Source organism: Gorilla gorilla, chromosome 19 (genome assembly GCF_029281585.2).
Source record: "Gorilla gorilla gorilla isolate KB3781 chromosome 19, NHGRI_mGorGor1-v2.1_pri, whole genome shotgun sequence".
In the NCBI taxonomy this organism is placed as follows: domain Eukaryota; kingdom Metazoa; phylum Chordata; class Mammalia; order Primates; family Hominidae; genus Gorilla; species Gorilla gorilla.
This window is the reverse complement of record NC_073243.2, coordinates 34495449-34508922: the sequence shown is the minus strand read 5'-3', so window position 1 is coordinate 34508922 and position 13474 is coordinate 34495449. Positions and strand designations below refer to the sequence as shown.

Here is a 13474-nt window from a genome sequence, read left to right as displayed (position 1 = left end):
TCCAAAGACACTTAAAATCTAACAAATACAGTATCCCCCCCTTATCCACAAGGGATATGTTCCAGGATTCCCAGTGGCTGCCTGGAACCACAGATAGTACTGAACCCTGGGTACACTATGTTTTTTCCTATACATACGTACCTATGATAAAGTTTAATTTGTAAATTAGGCACAGTAAGAGACTGATGATAATAAGTAATAACAAAATAAAACAATTATAACAATAGACTGTAATAAAAGTTATGTGAATGTGGTCTCTAGCTCTCAAAATATCTTAGCGTACTGTAGGTCTTAGCGACCTCAACATACAATTTTTTTTCTTTCCTTATTAAGTCAAGAACTTTTATCTTTTCACTTAAAGGAAGCACATTACAGCTTCTCTTTGGTATATAGAATGGCCAGCATCACTGCTCTTGCACTTTGGGGCCATTATTAAATAAAATAAGGGTGCCTTGAACACCAGCACTGGAATACCACAACAGTAAAACTGACAGCCAAGGTGTCTACTCAGTGACTCACGGGGGATGTGGTGGAGGTAGTGGATATAGCATGGAGACACTGGACAAAGGGACGATTCACGTTCAGGGCAGGACGGAAGCAGGACACCTCTAGATGTTATCAGAATGGCATGCAATTTACAACTTATCAATGGTTTGTTCTGGAATTTTTCAATTTAATATTTTTGGACCACTGTTGACTGTGGGTCACTGAATTGCAGAAACTTAAACTGTGGATAAGTGGGGACTACTGTATGTGCAAACCATCAGAACTCAGGCTAGTGGTTTTAAGATACTGTCAATTTTTATGCAATATCTCAGGAAAAAATAGACAACCTCCCAGTTGCCACAGACATGTACTGTAAGCAGACGTCCTCCTAGTACTTCTTAACTGGCTCTTCTGGAAAATTCTCACTCTCTCAGAAGTGAATAGTATGGCTTTTCTTTTTCGTTTATAGATAGAAGAGGAATTCAGAGGATTTGGTGCCTTTATCCTTCCTCATCATCTCTTTGTTGTTGTTTTTCTCTTTTTGTTTTCCGTTTAACTTATTTATTTTTCTTTCAGAAAACATTTATTTTTAACCTGGGTCAATGTACCCTGAGTTTTTCAAACTGTCCTTTAATCTGTTGGGTTGTTTTTGCGTCAGACTTTATTAAAGTTATTCTTTTGCCTTGCTTTACCTTCCACAAATCTCAGCCTGTACTTGATGCTTTACTTTCTGATTTCTTTGCTGTTCTGCTTTTCCTTGTCTACCCAGGCCTAAAAAGACTATAAGTGTGAAATAATGATAGATCATGCTGTTAATTTAAATCACCTTGGCCCTTCTACCTAACCCCCTTTGCCTCACTTTTCCTTCTGTGGAAGGACAAAGTATATTCGTTTGCTATTGCTACATAACAAAGTACAAATTCAGTGGTTTAAAATAACACATATTTATTATTTCACAGTTTCTGTGGGTCAGAGCCTGGGCATGGCTTTACTAGATCCTCTGTTTTAGGATTACTCTGAAAGCGGCAATCAATATCTCAGCTGGGGCTGCAGTTGCATCTCAAGGCTCAGTTAGGGAAGGGTTCACTTTCAGGCTCTCCTGATTTTTGGCAGAATTTACCTCCTTTCAGTTTGTTGGACTGAGGGCCCTTGAACAAAGGCACCCTCAGTTCCCTGCCAGGTGGGCCTCCCCAGTATGGCTGCATGTTTTATCAAAGCCAGCAAGAGAAAGTCTCTACTAGCAAAACTGTATAACTTAATCTATGAAGTGACATTTGGTCACCTTTGCCATGTTCCATAGGTGGGCAGCAAGTCAAGTCACAAGTTCCATCCACACTCAAGGGGAGGGGACAACACAAGGGCATGGACACCAGGCAATGGGGATCATTGGGAGTCATCTTGAAGTTTGTCCACACATGGAGGAATGCTTTTGTGAAAAAATGCTTGGGTTCCTAGAAAAACGTGGTGAAGGCCATATTCATACTGCATTCATGCCTTTTTGTAGGCCTTTATGGCTAATGTTAAAAATAATAATTTTTCCTCTTGTTTTATTTCTAAAAATGACTTATTTTTCTTTTCTGCCATTAGAAATCTCATCAGCCTTTCTGGATGAGAAAGTCAGCAGGAACAGATTGTTGTTGGTCTTGGTTTTGGCTGGACTAACTCAGCAGTGTGGGCAGCTGAGAAGGAAAAGGCCTTGCAAATGCTCTCTAGACCTTAGTTCAAAATCGCTCCACCCCAGAGGAGCCAGGTATGGGCCAGGCATGGTAATAGCTGCAAGCAAGATGCCAGGACCATTTAAGGCTGAGGCATTTAATTAGGTACAATGTATTACTTCCTGGAAGTGTATGAAAGCTTCATAGTATCTGCTTAGACATTTAGTGATACCAGCTACCTACCCAGATTGGAGGGGAGTTGGGTGGGGGGGCGGCTCTAGAAGCTTAGCTGCACCTTTGGTTTGATCCGTGTTTGACTCATGTTTGTAAATTGTCCCTACAATTAAGGCTGAGGGATAACTTCAGCCCCTAATAGATTTTTTTCAAGGTTTTTTCTCCTTATGTTGCTGAGGCTGGTCTCGAATTCCCGGCCTCAAGAGATCCTCCCGCCTTGGCCTCTCAAAGTGTCAGGATTACAGGCCTGAGCCACCGCGCCCAGGAGATGTTATTTTCACATCCATTCTTCTACTTGGAGGAAAACTTGTCTTTATTACATATGATGTGTTATATATGTACAGGGACCAATATCTCTAACTTGAAAATCTCTTTAAAATTATAGTGTATGGGATTGTGAGTTGAGGGCTGCAGGCAAATCTGATCTTTCAGCGTTTTCCTGGGGGCAAAGGCCCACCCAACGAGAGGAAAGTGGAGACCTGTAAAGGGGGTGTTGGGAATCTGAATCCTGAGTCCCAAGAAAGCCTCCAGGTTTGGCAGCTCCAGCGAGGCTGGACTTCCCTCGAGGGGCCGGGAAGGTGTTGCCCAGAGCGGAGCAGCTCAGCGGGCTCAAAGTCTGGGCTCCACAACCCGGGAGGGGCGCTAGGACCCAGGCACCCGCCGGCCCGGGGACGCGTCTGGAAAGTGAAGGCGCGGAGGCTCAGGCTCGCTGCCAGAGTCCCACGGAGCAACCAGAGCCTTCACGTGGGCACGAGGCCCGGGGAGTGGGGTGCAGGGTGCGCCAGGCCGGTGCCCTCTGTGCGGGGCTAAGGCGCCAGGCACGGGCACCACCAGGGCGCCCAGGAGCCGCCCGCCGCCGGCATGGACCAGCTGTACTGCCCACCGAGCGCGTGCCAGGTGAGCCCCCCAGCGCGGGGGACCGCGCAGCCCTCGGCCGCCCCCTCACACCTGGGCACCCGGCCGCTGGCACAAGCCCAGAGCCGGCTTCAGGGCCCCCTTTCAGACACCCAGGTGCTAGGGTGGCTTTTTTTCTTTTCTTTTCGCCCTTAGTCCCTGCGTGTCCTAGTGCCAACTACCTCCTTCCTTTCCAGGCGGGAAGCACCTCGAGCGTCTAGTGTAACCGTCAGGTTTATTATTCCCAATAATAATTGACCACAGACAGCCGCCGTTCGCGTCCACCTGGCGCTTCTCAGCGGGAGCTGGACCTGTTTCTCCGTCGGGCCGGCTCCTCGGGCTCCTGTTGCGCCTGGTGTTTTCCACGCTTCCCCGGCGCGGGACGGTGGGGCCCCTGCATTCCTCCTCGTGCTTCCAGTGGCTGCAAAGCTGCCTCCCCTTCTGAGTAGTGAGTCGCCGGCAGCCCCAGCGTGGGGTGTGTACACGTGTGTGTGTGTGTGTGTGTGTGTGTGTGTGTGTGTGTTTGCGCGCGCACCTCAGTGCCTAGCTCCAGCGCTCGGGACTCTGCAATGGGGCACCCACCCCTACGCCTACCCCTACCCTAACCCCCACCCCCACCACCATCCCCACCCTCACCCTTGCACTAAGTTCTAGGGACAACGCTAGCTGGGTGAATAGACGGAGCGTGGACTAAACCACCCGCCTCATCCCCTGTGGGAAGGGATGTTTGGAGGTGGAGCAAAGCAAAGGAAGAGCTGGAACGTGTGTACAAAGAAGGGTCCCACGCTGCGGGGTCGCAGGAAAGTGCCCGGGAGAACAGTCTGTGGTAGGGAGGGACGCTTAGTGCAAGGGGGAAGCTGCGCAGGCGGCGCTGCCACTCTGAACCTGGGGGCGTTCCGCTAGGCGTTCAGAGTGTCCTCTGAAACGCACCTAGTTACCAGGATCAAAGTAGCTGTGCTTCTAAGGACTGTTGGGAGAGGTGAAGCTTGCAGCAGCCTTTACAAAAGCTTGGCTAGAAGCCTTGAACCGTCCACAGGCTCCTCTATACCCTCAAGACTAGCTGTGCCCATCCATTCTGCTTCTGGCTCAATCTGACACCAGTTTACCCGTCCCCAGGTTGCCAGCTCCAGAAAAACACTGCTGGCGGCGAGGTGTGAGTTACTAGGACTGTAAGACCTCCGCAGTTGAGTGGTGGTTATTTGCCCAGGCTGCCTTCCATGGACGGTCGGTCGGGAGGTCAGGGTGGCTGGGGGCGTGCTGGCTCTGATAGTTACAGGTGCTTCTGTCTGAACCTGAAGTTGGACGTGCAGTGCTAACCTAGAAGAGAGAGTTCCTCTAAACTGTGTGTTGGGAGACAATCAACGAAAACATTTACACAAGGTCCCCAGGGGAGGCGAGGGCCAGAGGACCCGCCCTCTTGGATTTTATAACCCGGCAGTTCGCATTGCCAGTTCTACTTGACTGCCCTCTTGACCTTGAATAAGTTATTTTAACTTTGTAGAGGTTCGGTTTTCCAAGAAGCAAAAACAGAAGAATGACAATTCATCAGCAGTGGCAAGAGCATGGATTGGGAGGCCGGGGAGTTGGATTCCAAGCTCAGTGGTACCACTGACCAGTTGTGAAACTCTGGGCAAGCGGTACAACCTGTCCTGGCCTCAGCTGCCAGGAAGGCTCAGAGCCTTTAATTCTGGATTCCACTCTGGCAGTAATCTGCCAGACTTAGCCTGTGAATGCTCACTAGTTCTTTGCAGTCTTGCTACAGATTGTACTTTGTTCCAAAGAGCGTTTATGGACGGAAGAGATACTAGATCAGTGGGTGAATTGAATTTTAATTCCAATCTGTTTATAGGGCTACACAAATCATTCAGGCTTAAAGATAGGTGGAAGTAAGCCTGACTGGTTTAGTTAATGCTTAGAATGCACTGGGAAGGATCTCACATAGAAAGTCCTGGTAAAGTTTGAGCTTGGTTATATAATCCTGGAAGACATCCTTTCTGTGCATTTGAAAGATTCCAGCCACAACCTCTCTGTTACAGGCATGAGTAGAGGGGAAGCCCCAGACTAACCCCTCAGTGGAAGACAGCCCAGTGTCTTGCAGAGCTCATGGAGGCCGCTTACATCATATCTGATAAACAATTGACTTACCTGGGAATGACTCAGTTAATGTCAACTTCTCAGAAAAGCAGCTTATCAGTTTGGTAATGAAATAGTTAAATTGTCTTTAAAAGCTGTATTAAATATTGGATGCCTAATTGCCAGAGCTTATTGAGATAAGCACTGCTTTTTTTTTTTTTTACTTTATATACACATCTTATTTTTATTTATGGAGAATCAGTTAATAAACACATTTTAAATTCAATATATTATGTATTCGCTTTTTTGTAACACTGCTCTTTAGCTTTTTAATTTAGCTTTAGGAAGGGAAATAAGCAGGATGACAATTTTTTTTACTAGATAATTATTATAAGAGATTAAAAAGCCACAAAGAACCTTGTTTCTTCAGGTTTTCAGAGATGAATATCAACATAATGGTGAAAATTTTTTAAGTACTTAGGCGCTAGGCATTGGACTAAGCTCTTTATGTAAACACTATCATGTAATCCTATCAACACCTTCTGAAGGACGTGCTATTATTATTATTATTATTATTATTTTGAGACAGAGTCTTGCTCTGTTGTCCAGGCTGTAGTACAGTGGTTCAACCTCGGCTCACTGCAACCTCTGCCTCCCAAGTTCAAGTGATTCTCCTGCCTTAGCCTCCCAAGTAGTTGGGGCTACAGGTGCGCACCACCAGGCTTGGCTAATTTTTGTATTTTTAGTAGAGACAGGGTTTCACCATGTTGGTCAGGCTGGTCTCGAACTCCTGACCTTGTGATCTACCTGCCTCGGCCTCCCAAAGTGCTGGGATTACAGGCATGAGCCACTGTGCCTGGGCGCTACTATTTCTTTAAATTTTACAAATGAGAGAGCTGAGGCTTCTCATCTTAGATGACACAGCTAGTAGGTGGTGGAGCTGAACCAGCCAGCTGGGTGTATTTACAATGATCCAAGCGACATGCAAGAAGGAAGAAAAGGGAAGGGCAAAAAGTGCCTACTACGTGTCAGATGCTTTATACACCTCAGTGCATAGAGATTTAAAACTTTTATGAGTGATAATTTTCTTTTCTTTTTCTACTTGGACTTTCTTGCTTTCATCAATATGATCTGGGTGTCTTTTCATGTCAGCAAAGAGATTGACTCCTTTATTTTTAACTCTGTAGGCTTGAGAGCAGATGGGTAAACCGTAATTTATTTAACCAATCCCCGTGAATGGGCATTTGGATTATTTCTCAGTTTTCACAGTCACATACAGTACTTGTGAAAGACCACACGGTGGATCCATTTATTTATATATTTCTGCATACCTGTTTAGATATTTCCGGTGAATCTGTTCCTAGGGGTGGAATTATTATGTGAAAGATCATGGTTACTATTTAAATACATACTTTTAAAAAAAAAAAAACAGAATCTCCCTCTGTTGCCCAGGCTGGAGGGAAGTAATGCATTATTGGCTCACTGCAGGCTTGACCTCCCCATCCAAGCAGTCCTCCTGCCATAGCATCCGGATTAGCTGGGACTATAGGCGTGCGCCACCATGCCCAGCTAATTTTTTAATTATTGTAGAGACAGAGTCTCACTGTGTTACCCCAGCTGGTCTCAAACTCCTAAGTTCAAGTGATCCTCCCACTTCAGCCTCCCAAAGTACTGGGATTACAGGTGTGAGCCACCGTGCTGGCCAGATATATACTTTTAAATACATACTGCTAACTTGCCTTCCCTAAATGAAATGTAATTTCTGATTTGGGGTCCAATTCTTCCACTAACATGTTTTTGGACTTTTGATAAATCATTTAATCTGAGAGGGTCTCAGAAGTATTGTCTATAAACTATGGATGGTAGGACTTGTTGGTTGCCAAGGTCTTTTCCAACCGTAAGGGTCTGCAAATATGTGCAGTTAGAGGTCACACAAATGAAACTGTCCATATTTGACCATTTTTTGCCTACAAAATAACAACTTAGTATGATTTTATCTAATATCACATGAATTCCTGAAATATCTGTTTTTGGTACCCTGGCTTTTCTGAGGTAGCTTTGTGTGTGAGAAGTGGCTAGGCTATGCTGCAGTCACAAATCAACCCTGAAACCTCAGTAGCTTAAAAAATAGAAAGAGGCTGGGCATGGTGGCTCACACCTATAATCCCAGCACTTTAGGGGGCTGAGGCCGGAGGATTGCTTGAGGCCAGAAGTTTAAGACCAGCTTAGGCAACATAGTGAGAACCTTCTTTAAATTTTTCAAAATAAAAATAAAAATAAAATAATAAAATAAAAATGAAAAATAAAATATAAAGATTTATTTGTCACTCACATTTTATGTCCAAAGCAGGTTAGCAGATTGCCCTGCTCCACAGAGACACTCAGGGCACCAGGCTATCAGAGCTCTGCCATCTTGTAACTGCACTATCTAGAACATGCAGTCTTGATGATCCTATGGCAGGGGAGGAAACAGAGACAGTGGAGAATCAACACCTGCTTGTAAATGCCTTGGCTCAGAAATGAAGCATATTTCTTGTATTTACAGTCTTTTGGTAAGAACTAGTCACACAGACCTCAACCTGATGCGTGGAGACAAGGAAATGCTTTTCAGTGTGTCCAGAAAGAGAAAATGGTAAATACAGAGCACTCTGTATTAGTTTGCTAGAGCTGCCATAATAAAGTACTAAAGACTGATAGCTCACACAACAGAGATTGACTTCTTTATAGTTCTGAAGGCTAAAAGCCTCAGAACTATAAGGTATCAGCAGCATTGGTTAATTCTGAGGACCTCTCTTCTTGGCTTGTAAACGGTCATCTTTTCCCTCTGTCTTCATGTGGTCTTCCCTCTGTCTTCATATGGTCTTCCCTCTGTGTGTCTGTGTCCTAATCTCTTCTTACAAAGACACCAGTCATCTTGGATTAGGAGCCATGTTAATGACCTCATTTAAAATTAATTCCTCTTTAAAGACTCTATCTCCAAATACAGTTACATTCTGAGGTACTGGGAGTTAGGACTTCAACCTAAGAATTGTGTTGAACACAATTCAGCCCATAACACATTGTCTCTGTCAGACAGCACATCCTGAGATGTAGTCATGCTGTTTTCATTGGACGGGGCCTGTAGGTTACTGAGCCATGTTATGGAGTCATCTTCCTCTTCACCTCACATCCATCTCCTCCTGTCCCCCCACCCCCCGCCATTTCCTAACCCAAAACTGTTATTTTTCTGAATTCCCTGGGTAATATTTAAAGGGGCCCAATGTTACTACTTACATCAAGCAAACTTTTATTGATGGCATTGACTGTAATGTGAAGCCGGGTGGCTGTGGGTTAGAGATGGGAAACCTAGGGGTTAGGAGCACCAACTCTGAAGCAGACTGCCTGGGTGCTAATCCCAGCTCCATTGCTTGCCAGTAGTATTCCTCATCTGTCAAATGGGAATAGTAATACTTCCCTTGCAGGGTTATTGTCCTGATTAAATGAGATAATCTATGTAAAGTGGTTGGTACAGACTAGGTGTCAAAAATGGTGGCTATGATTATTTGCAGCTTCAGAAGCTCATGGAGCCCTTCACACCCAGTGTCCTGCATTCCAGCCTGTGTCCCAGCATCACAGACAACCCAGAGGCTCTGCCACACAAGCTCCCAGGGCTTCCCTGGTGTGCCCAGGAAGCATGTATTTGTTAGTATGGCAGTAATTGCATTACCACTTTAAAGCTCCAACAGCCTACGCATATTAAAGTCATAGGTTCCTAATTAGATCATACAGCCAAAAGGAACACAAGAGACTATCCCCTTAAATAGCCCCTTAAAATTATTATCCTTGTTACAGTTAAGACAATGAGAATTGGCAGTTAAATTGATTTGGAAAAGCAGCATTTCAGTTTTTCTAAGAGGCACCCTCTTCCTCTCCCGTTTTAATGACCCTGGAATCAGGATGTGTTAATACCTGAGAGTTAGGCCTGCAACCTTTTCCCGTTGACCTGCCTGGGAAGATGACTGCAGACTTACCTTCTCATGCCATCTTTTTCTTGGAAACACAGCAGTTGGATTGCTGTGTACCTGAGGTGAATTATCTGTCTTGATTATTGCAAAACTATTGATTCCTGAGACTGCATTAGGATTGGAAGAGCTATGAGTTGCCCAGTGGCCTTGGGCCTCCATGATTGGAGCAAGAAAGAATCCAGAAGGAAACCAAAGCAGTGGTTTCTCCTGGGTAGGGTGAACCACACTCTTCATCTTTGGCAACTATGTGCACCATAGTGTGCAGAGGGGAGGCCAAGACTCTGCAACTGTGGGTAGTTGCTGGGCCTTCCTACGAGGTAGCAGATACTATGCAAACTGTGTTTCCCATTCTGTTTCCTACTAGAAAGCTAAATAAAGGCAGTGATAGATTAAAACCTATTGTGTCTTGTGAATTGATTACAAGTCTGAATCTGTGATCACTGCTGCTGGTGGGACAGTTTCTTATAAATTGCTGTCAGCCAGGCAGTGGTTGTAATGGATTTGTCTATGAATATGTACACAGTGTACACAGTTTCAGCTTTTTATGTTTTCAACATTTGTTGAAGTAGGTGCATGGTTGATAATACATGTGTTTAGTTTAATTGCTGGCTAAGATGACTTCACAAAGGTTACACTATGATTTGGCCTTGACATAAAAGTTATTGTTTACACAGGGAGTCAAGGAAATAGAGCATGGGGATAAATTTGATATTGATGAGGCAAATATTTGGCATTGGAGGGATGATGCAATTTCAGTTTTGTTTGCTTGTTTGTTTTGCAAAGTAGCAGCCAAGTGCTTTTAAGGAAGAAAAGATACCCACAAGTACCTACAGCTAGATTTATGTTTCAATATTGAGAGATGTGCAAAGGGGTTACCTCTTACATGTCAAGTAACTAAACTGAAGCCAGGAGATATAGCCTAATCTATAGATAAAAAAAAAAATCAAAGCAGTGAGTGGCCAGTGGGAGCAATTTTCATATCTTGTAGGACTGTCATTGTTTGATGGGCAGCATTCTTTTCTTAGTGATACATAAAGTGATGGCATTCCCTACAATTAGTGGTATTTTAGATTTGATGAAATATGGCAAAAATGGCAAAGAGGGGACTAGAATCCAGAGCTTCTATCTCTCAAGCAGTCTACTTTCTCCTACCCATACCAAGGTGTGCATTCCCTGACCCTGGTGTTGTCTGACTCCAGCCTTGGTTTTCATCTTCAAAAGAATTTTTAAACTTTCCCTAGAAGATTAAGACAATTACACTGAAGCATAAACAAATGAAAAAGCATCTAGCATACGTGGCCAGCCAATATTCTCCATTGTAAATATTACTCCTTTTGAGTGAAACTTATGAAGGGTGTTACTAAGGTCAGGACATTACTAAGAAAGTAAGTGACTTAATAAATGTATTTATCACAAGCTCTTTATCATTGTATACATGTTTAAGAGGCCATGGCTGATTAAAGAGTAGGAAAACATGACTTCTCTAGGGTTTTAGCATCTATTTTCTAGTTCCAGTTAGTATTAAAAAATAAATTCAAGACCATCTTTGTTGGAATAGCATGCAATTGAAATAGGAAAATTAACTTGCTCAGAGAGCTTTTAATTAAATCTTTGTTTGAAAACTTCACAAAAGACCCTCTTAGTAACCTAAGAGTACTTTAGAAAGTTGAGGAGTTCTAGATCCTGTCCTGGCTTTCGATGGAATGATATTAGGAAGGTTGAGATGAATAATATTGATAAAGGGCTTACTATGAACATCTTTGTCAAACAGCCATTGAACAGCATTCCTGTTTAAAGTGCATCGTTTTGCAGTACTCATTTTCACATCTTGAAGAGGAAACACCCAGTTTTATTCCAGAGTAGCATTTTCAGGGGGACAATGGCCACTGAAGTATTTTCACAATCTATCTTTTCTTGGGTAAGTTTTTCTGTTTAAGGAAGGGCATTTTGGATCTTTAAATATGGCGTGCACTGGGGGTTCTCAATGTGCTGTCACTCATATCATGAGAATAACTTCTGTCGGAAAGACCACAGCTCACCCACTGATCTCTGCAACTGCAGAAAAGATCTCACGGCTGCAAGGATTGCACAAGAGGAAAATAAGTAGGAAGGAAGGAGTGGGAGGAAATAGTGAAGGGAGTAGAAGGAAGGATAAAGCAGTGTATTTCAACCCTGTGCATCACAACACACAGAGGACAATGTAATATTGTCTAGGACGTTTGAGTCAGTGGACAAGGCTCTGTGTCTGCTCCAAATGCTGAATGGGTGACCGGAAGGCTTAGAGAATCAATATCTTGCTTCCGTACCAGTTCAGCTGGTACCCTGATGAGTAAGTCTGAGGGTAAAGCATAGCGCTCAGTGGGGGAAGGGAGAAGAGGCTGGGGACCACAACATTATCTGCTCCTGCCTGTCTCAAACACCTAGATGGCCTCTTGCTTTGGCCCAGGTGTAGTTGGTCTTCTCTTTCTCCCCTAAGCCCTTCCCTCTGCCTTTCTAGGGATTTGCCCAGTCTGCAGGGTTTTTCTCTGCACTACAGCAAGCACTGCTGTCATTCACACCCCCTCTTCCCCAGGCTTGAAATCTGGAAGGCAATGAGAGCTGTGAGCAGCAGGGGAGGACACAGGCGGCCTAGGACACTTGCTTCCCCACTCTGACTTGTCATCCTTAAAGGACATATTTCTATTATTCATGCAACACATAATTAGTGAGCATCTAATATATGCCAGACAAAGATCTTCTCTTGAGGCTTACCTTCAAGTGTGGGGATAAAGTCAAGAAGGAAAGGAGAGGAGGAGAAGGAGAGGAAAGGGAAGAAGAGGGAGAGGAGAAAGGATGCAAGTGTCAGATGTGGTGAGCACCAGAAAGAAAGATAAAGCAGGAAAGAGCAATAATAACTGTCCAGGATGGGGTGGGGAACCCTGCCATATTAAATAGCATGGTCAGAGAATGCCTCCCTGATAATGTAATATCTGAGCTGAAGCCTGAAGGAAGTGGGGAGTGATATTTGTGAAATTTTTTGGATATTTGTGAAAGAATATTTCAAGTGGGAGGAATAGTGGGTGCAAAGGCCCTGAAGGAGCATGTCGGCATGCCCATGGTGCAGCAAGGAGGCTGCTGGAGCAGGAGGAAGTGAGCAGGAGGGGCAGCAGGAGCTGAGGGCAGAGAGGTTGTGGAGAGCCAGGCTGCTCAGGGACTGTGGTTGGCTATAAAGACCAGGTCAGATGGGAAGTGGGGGGTCTGACAGTTTGTAGGAGGCTCACCCTGGCTGCTGATGGAGAATAGCCTGAGGGAAGCCAGGTGAAGCTAGGAGACCATCAGTCATCCAGGCAAGAGGTTTTGGCAGCTTAGACCAGAATGGTAGCAGTGAAGATGGCAAAAAATGGTCAGATTCTGAATCAGTTTTGTAAGTGGACCTAACAGGATTTGCAGGCAGATGGAATATGGAGGGAGAAAAGATCTAGGGTGACGTTAGAATATCTCTAAGGCCCCTTCCAGCACTAACACGGTGTGAGTTGTTATCATCAGCCCATTGGTCGGGCTTGCCACCTGGTGCCTGTCTTTTGCCCATGTTCTTATTAATTCTTCTCCATGAGTTGAGTCAGCTGACCTGGTTGTTATCAAGGGTGATTGTGGTCTGGCTTTGTTCTTGAGTGCCAAAATGCCCTTTGGTTTCCCTGGAGGGGCAAACCTTCCAGGGAGTTCTAAGGCCAGTCCTTGACTGCAACAGTTTAACATGCCATGGTCAAAATAAAGGCTGCTTTCCCTCTGGAAGCCTTTCTTCATAACCAAACTTGGAGTGCTGCTAAGATAGCTTCTAAAGGAGAGGGGTAGATCTAGTTTGTTAGCTGAAAAATATTACTCTTAATAAATGAATCATAATTAGTGGAAAGATGAGAACCAATGCAGTCATCTGTTGCAGAATTTATTTGATAAATGGGATAATAGAAGAGAAAAAGACGTCTACAGTCTATAGTTTAGCGGCCAGTACTAAGTGAGGCTCAATGAGAAGCCAAGAGAAAGCAATTGCTTCACAGAAATCTGATCTGACACACAGATGAGTGTGATGGAGGTGCTCCTGTCTCTTCCTTTCACTTGGCCCTGGTAAGTTCTGACTGGTGTCAATCATGG

The 13474-nt window shown here is 44.5% G+C and overlaps 1 protein-coding gene across 8 annotated transcripts in view; it reads left to right on the top strand.

The window, feature by feature from the left end:
* The first annotated feature begins 3046 nt into the window (after window positions 1-3046).
* The window catches only part of PDE8B (phosphodiesterase 8B), a 247997-nt gene continuing 237569 nt past the window's right edge, over window positions 3047-13474 (top strand). For 6 of the 8 annotated variants that reach the window (XM_055366985.2, XM_055366982.2, XM_055366984.2 and 3 more), the window contains exon 1: window positions 3090-3272. In XM_055366985.2, coding sequence (XP_055222960.1) covers window positions 3237-3272 — 36 coding nt within the window. In that variant the 5' untranslated portion in view covers window positions 3090-3236. Of the gene's footprint in view, window positions 3273-13474 lie in introns of all 8 variants that reach the window. The other 2 variants (XM_055366979.2, XM_055366980.2) reach the window with 2 other exon arrangements.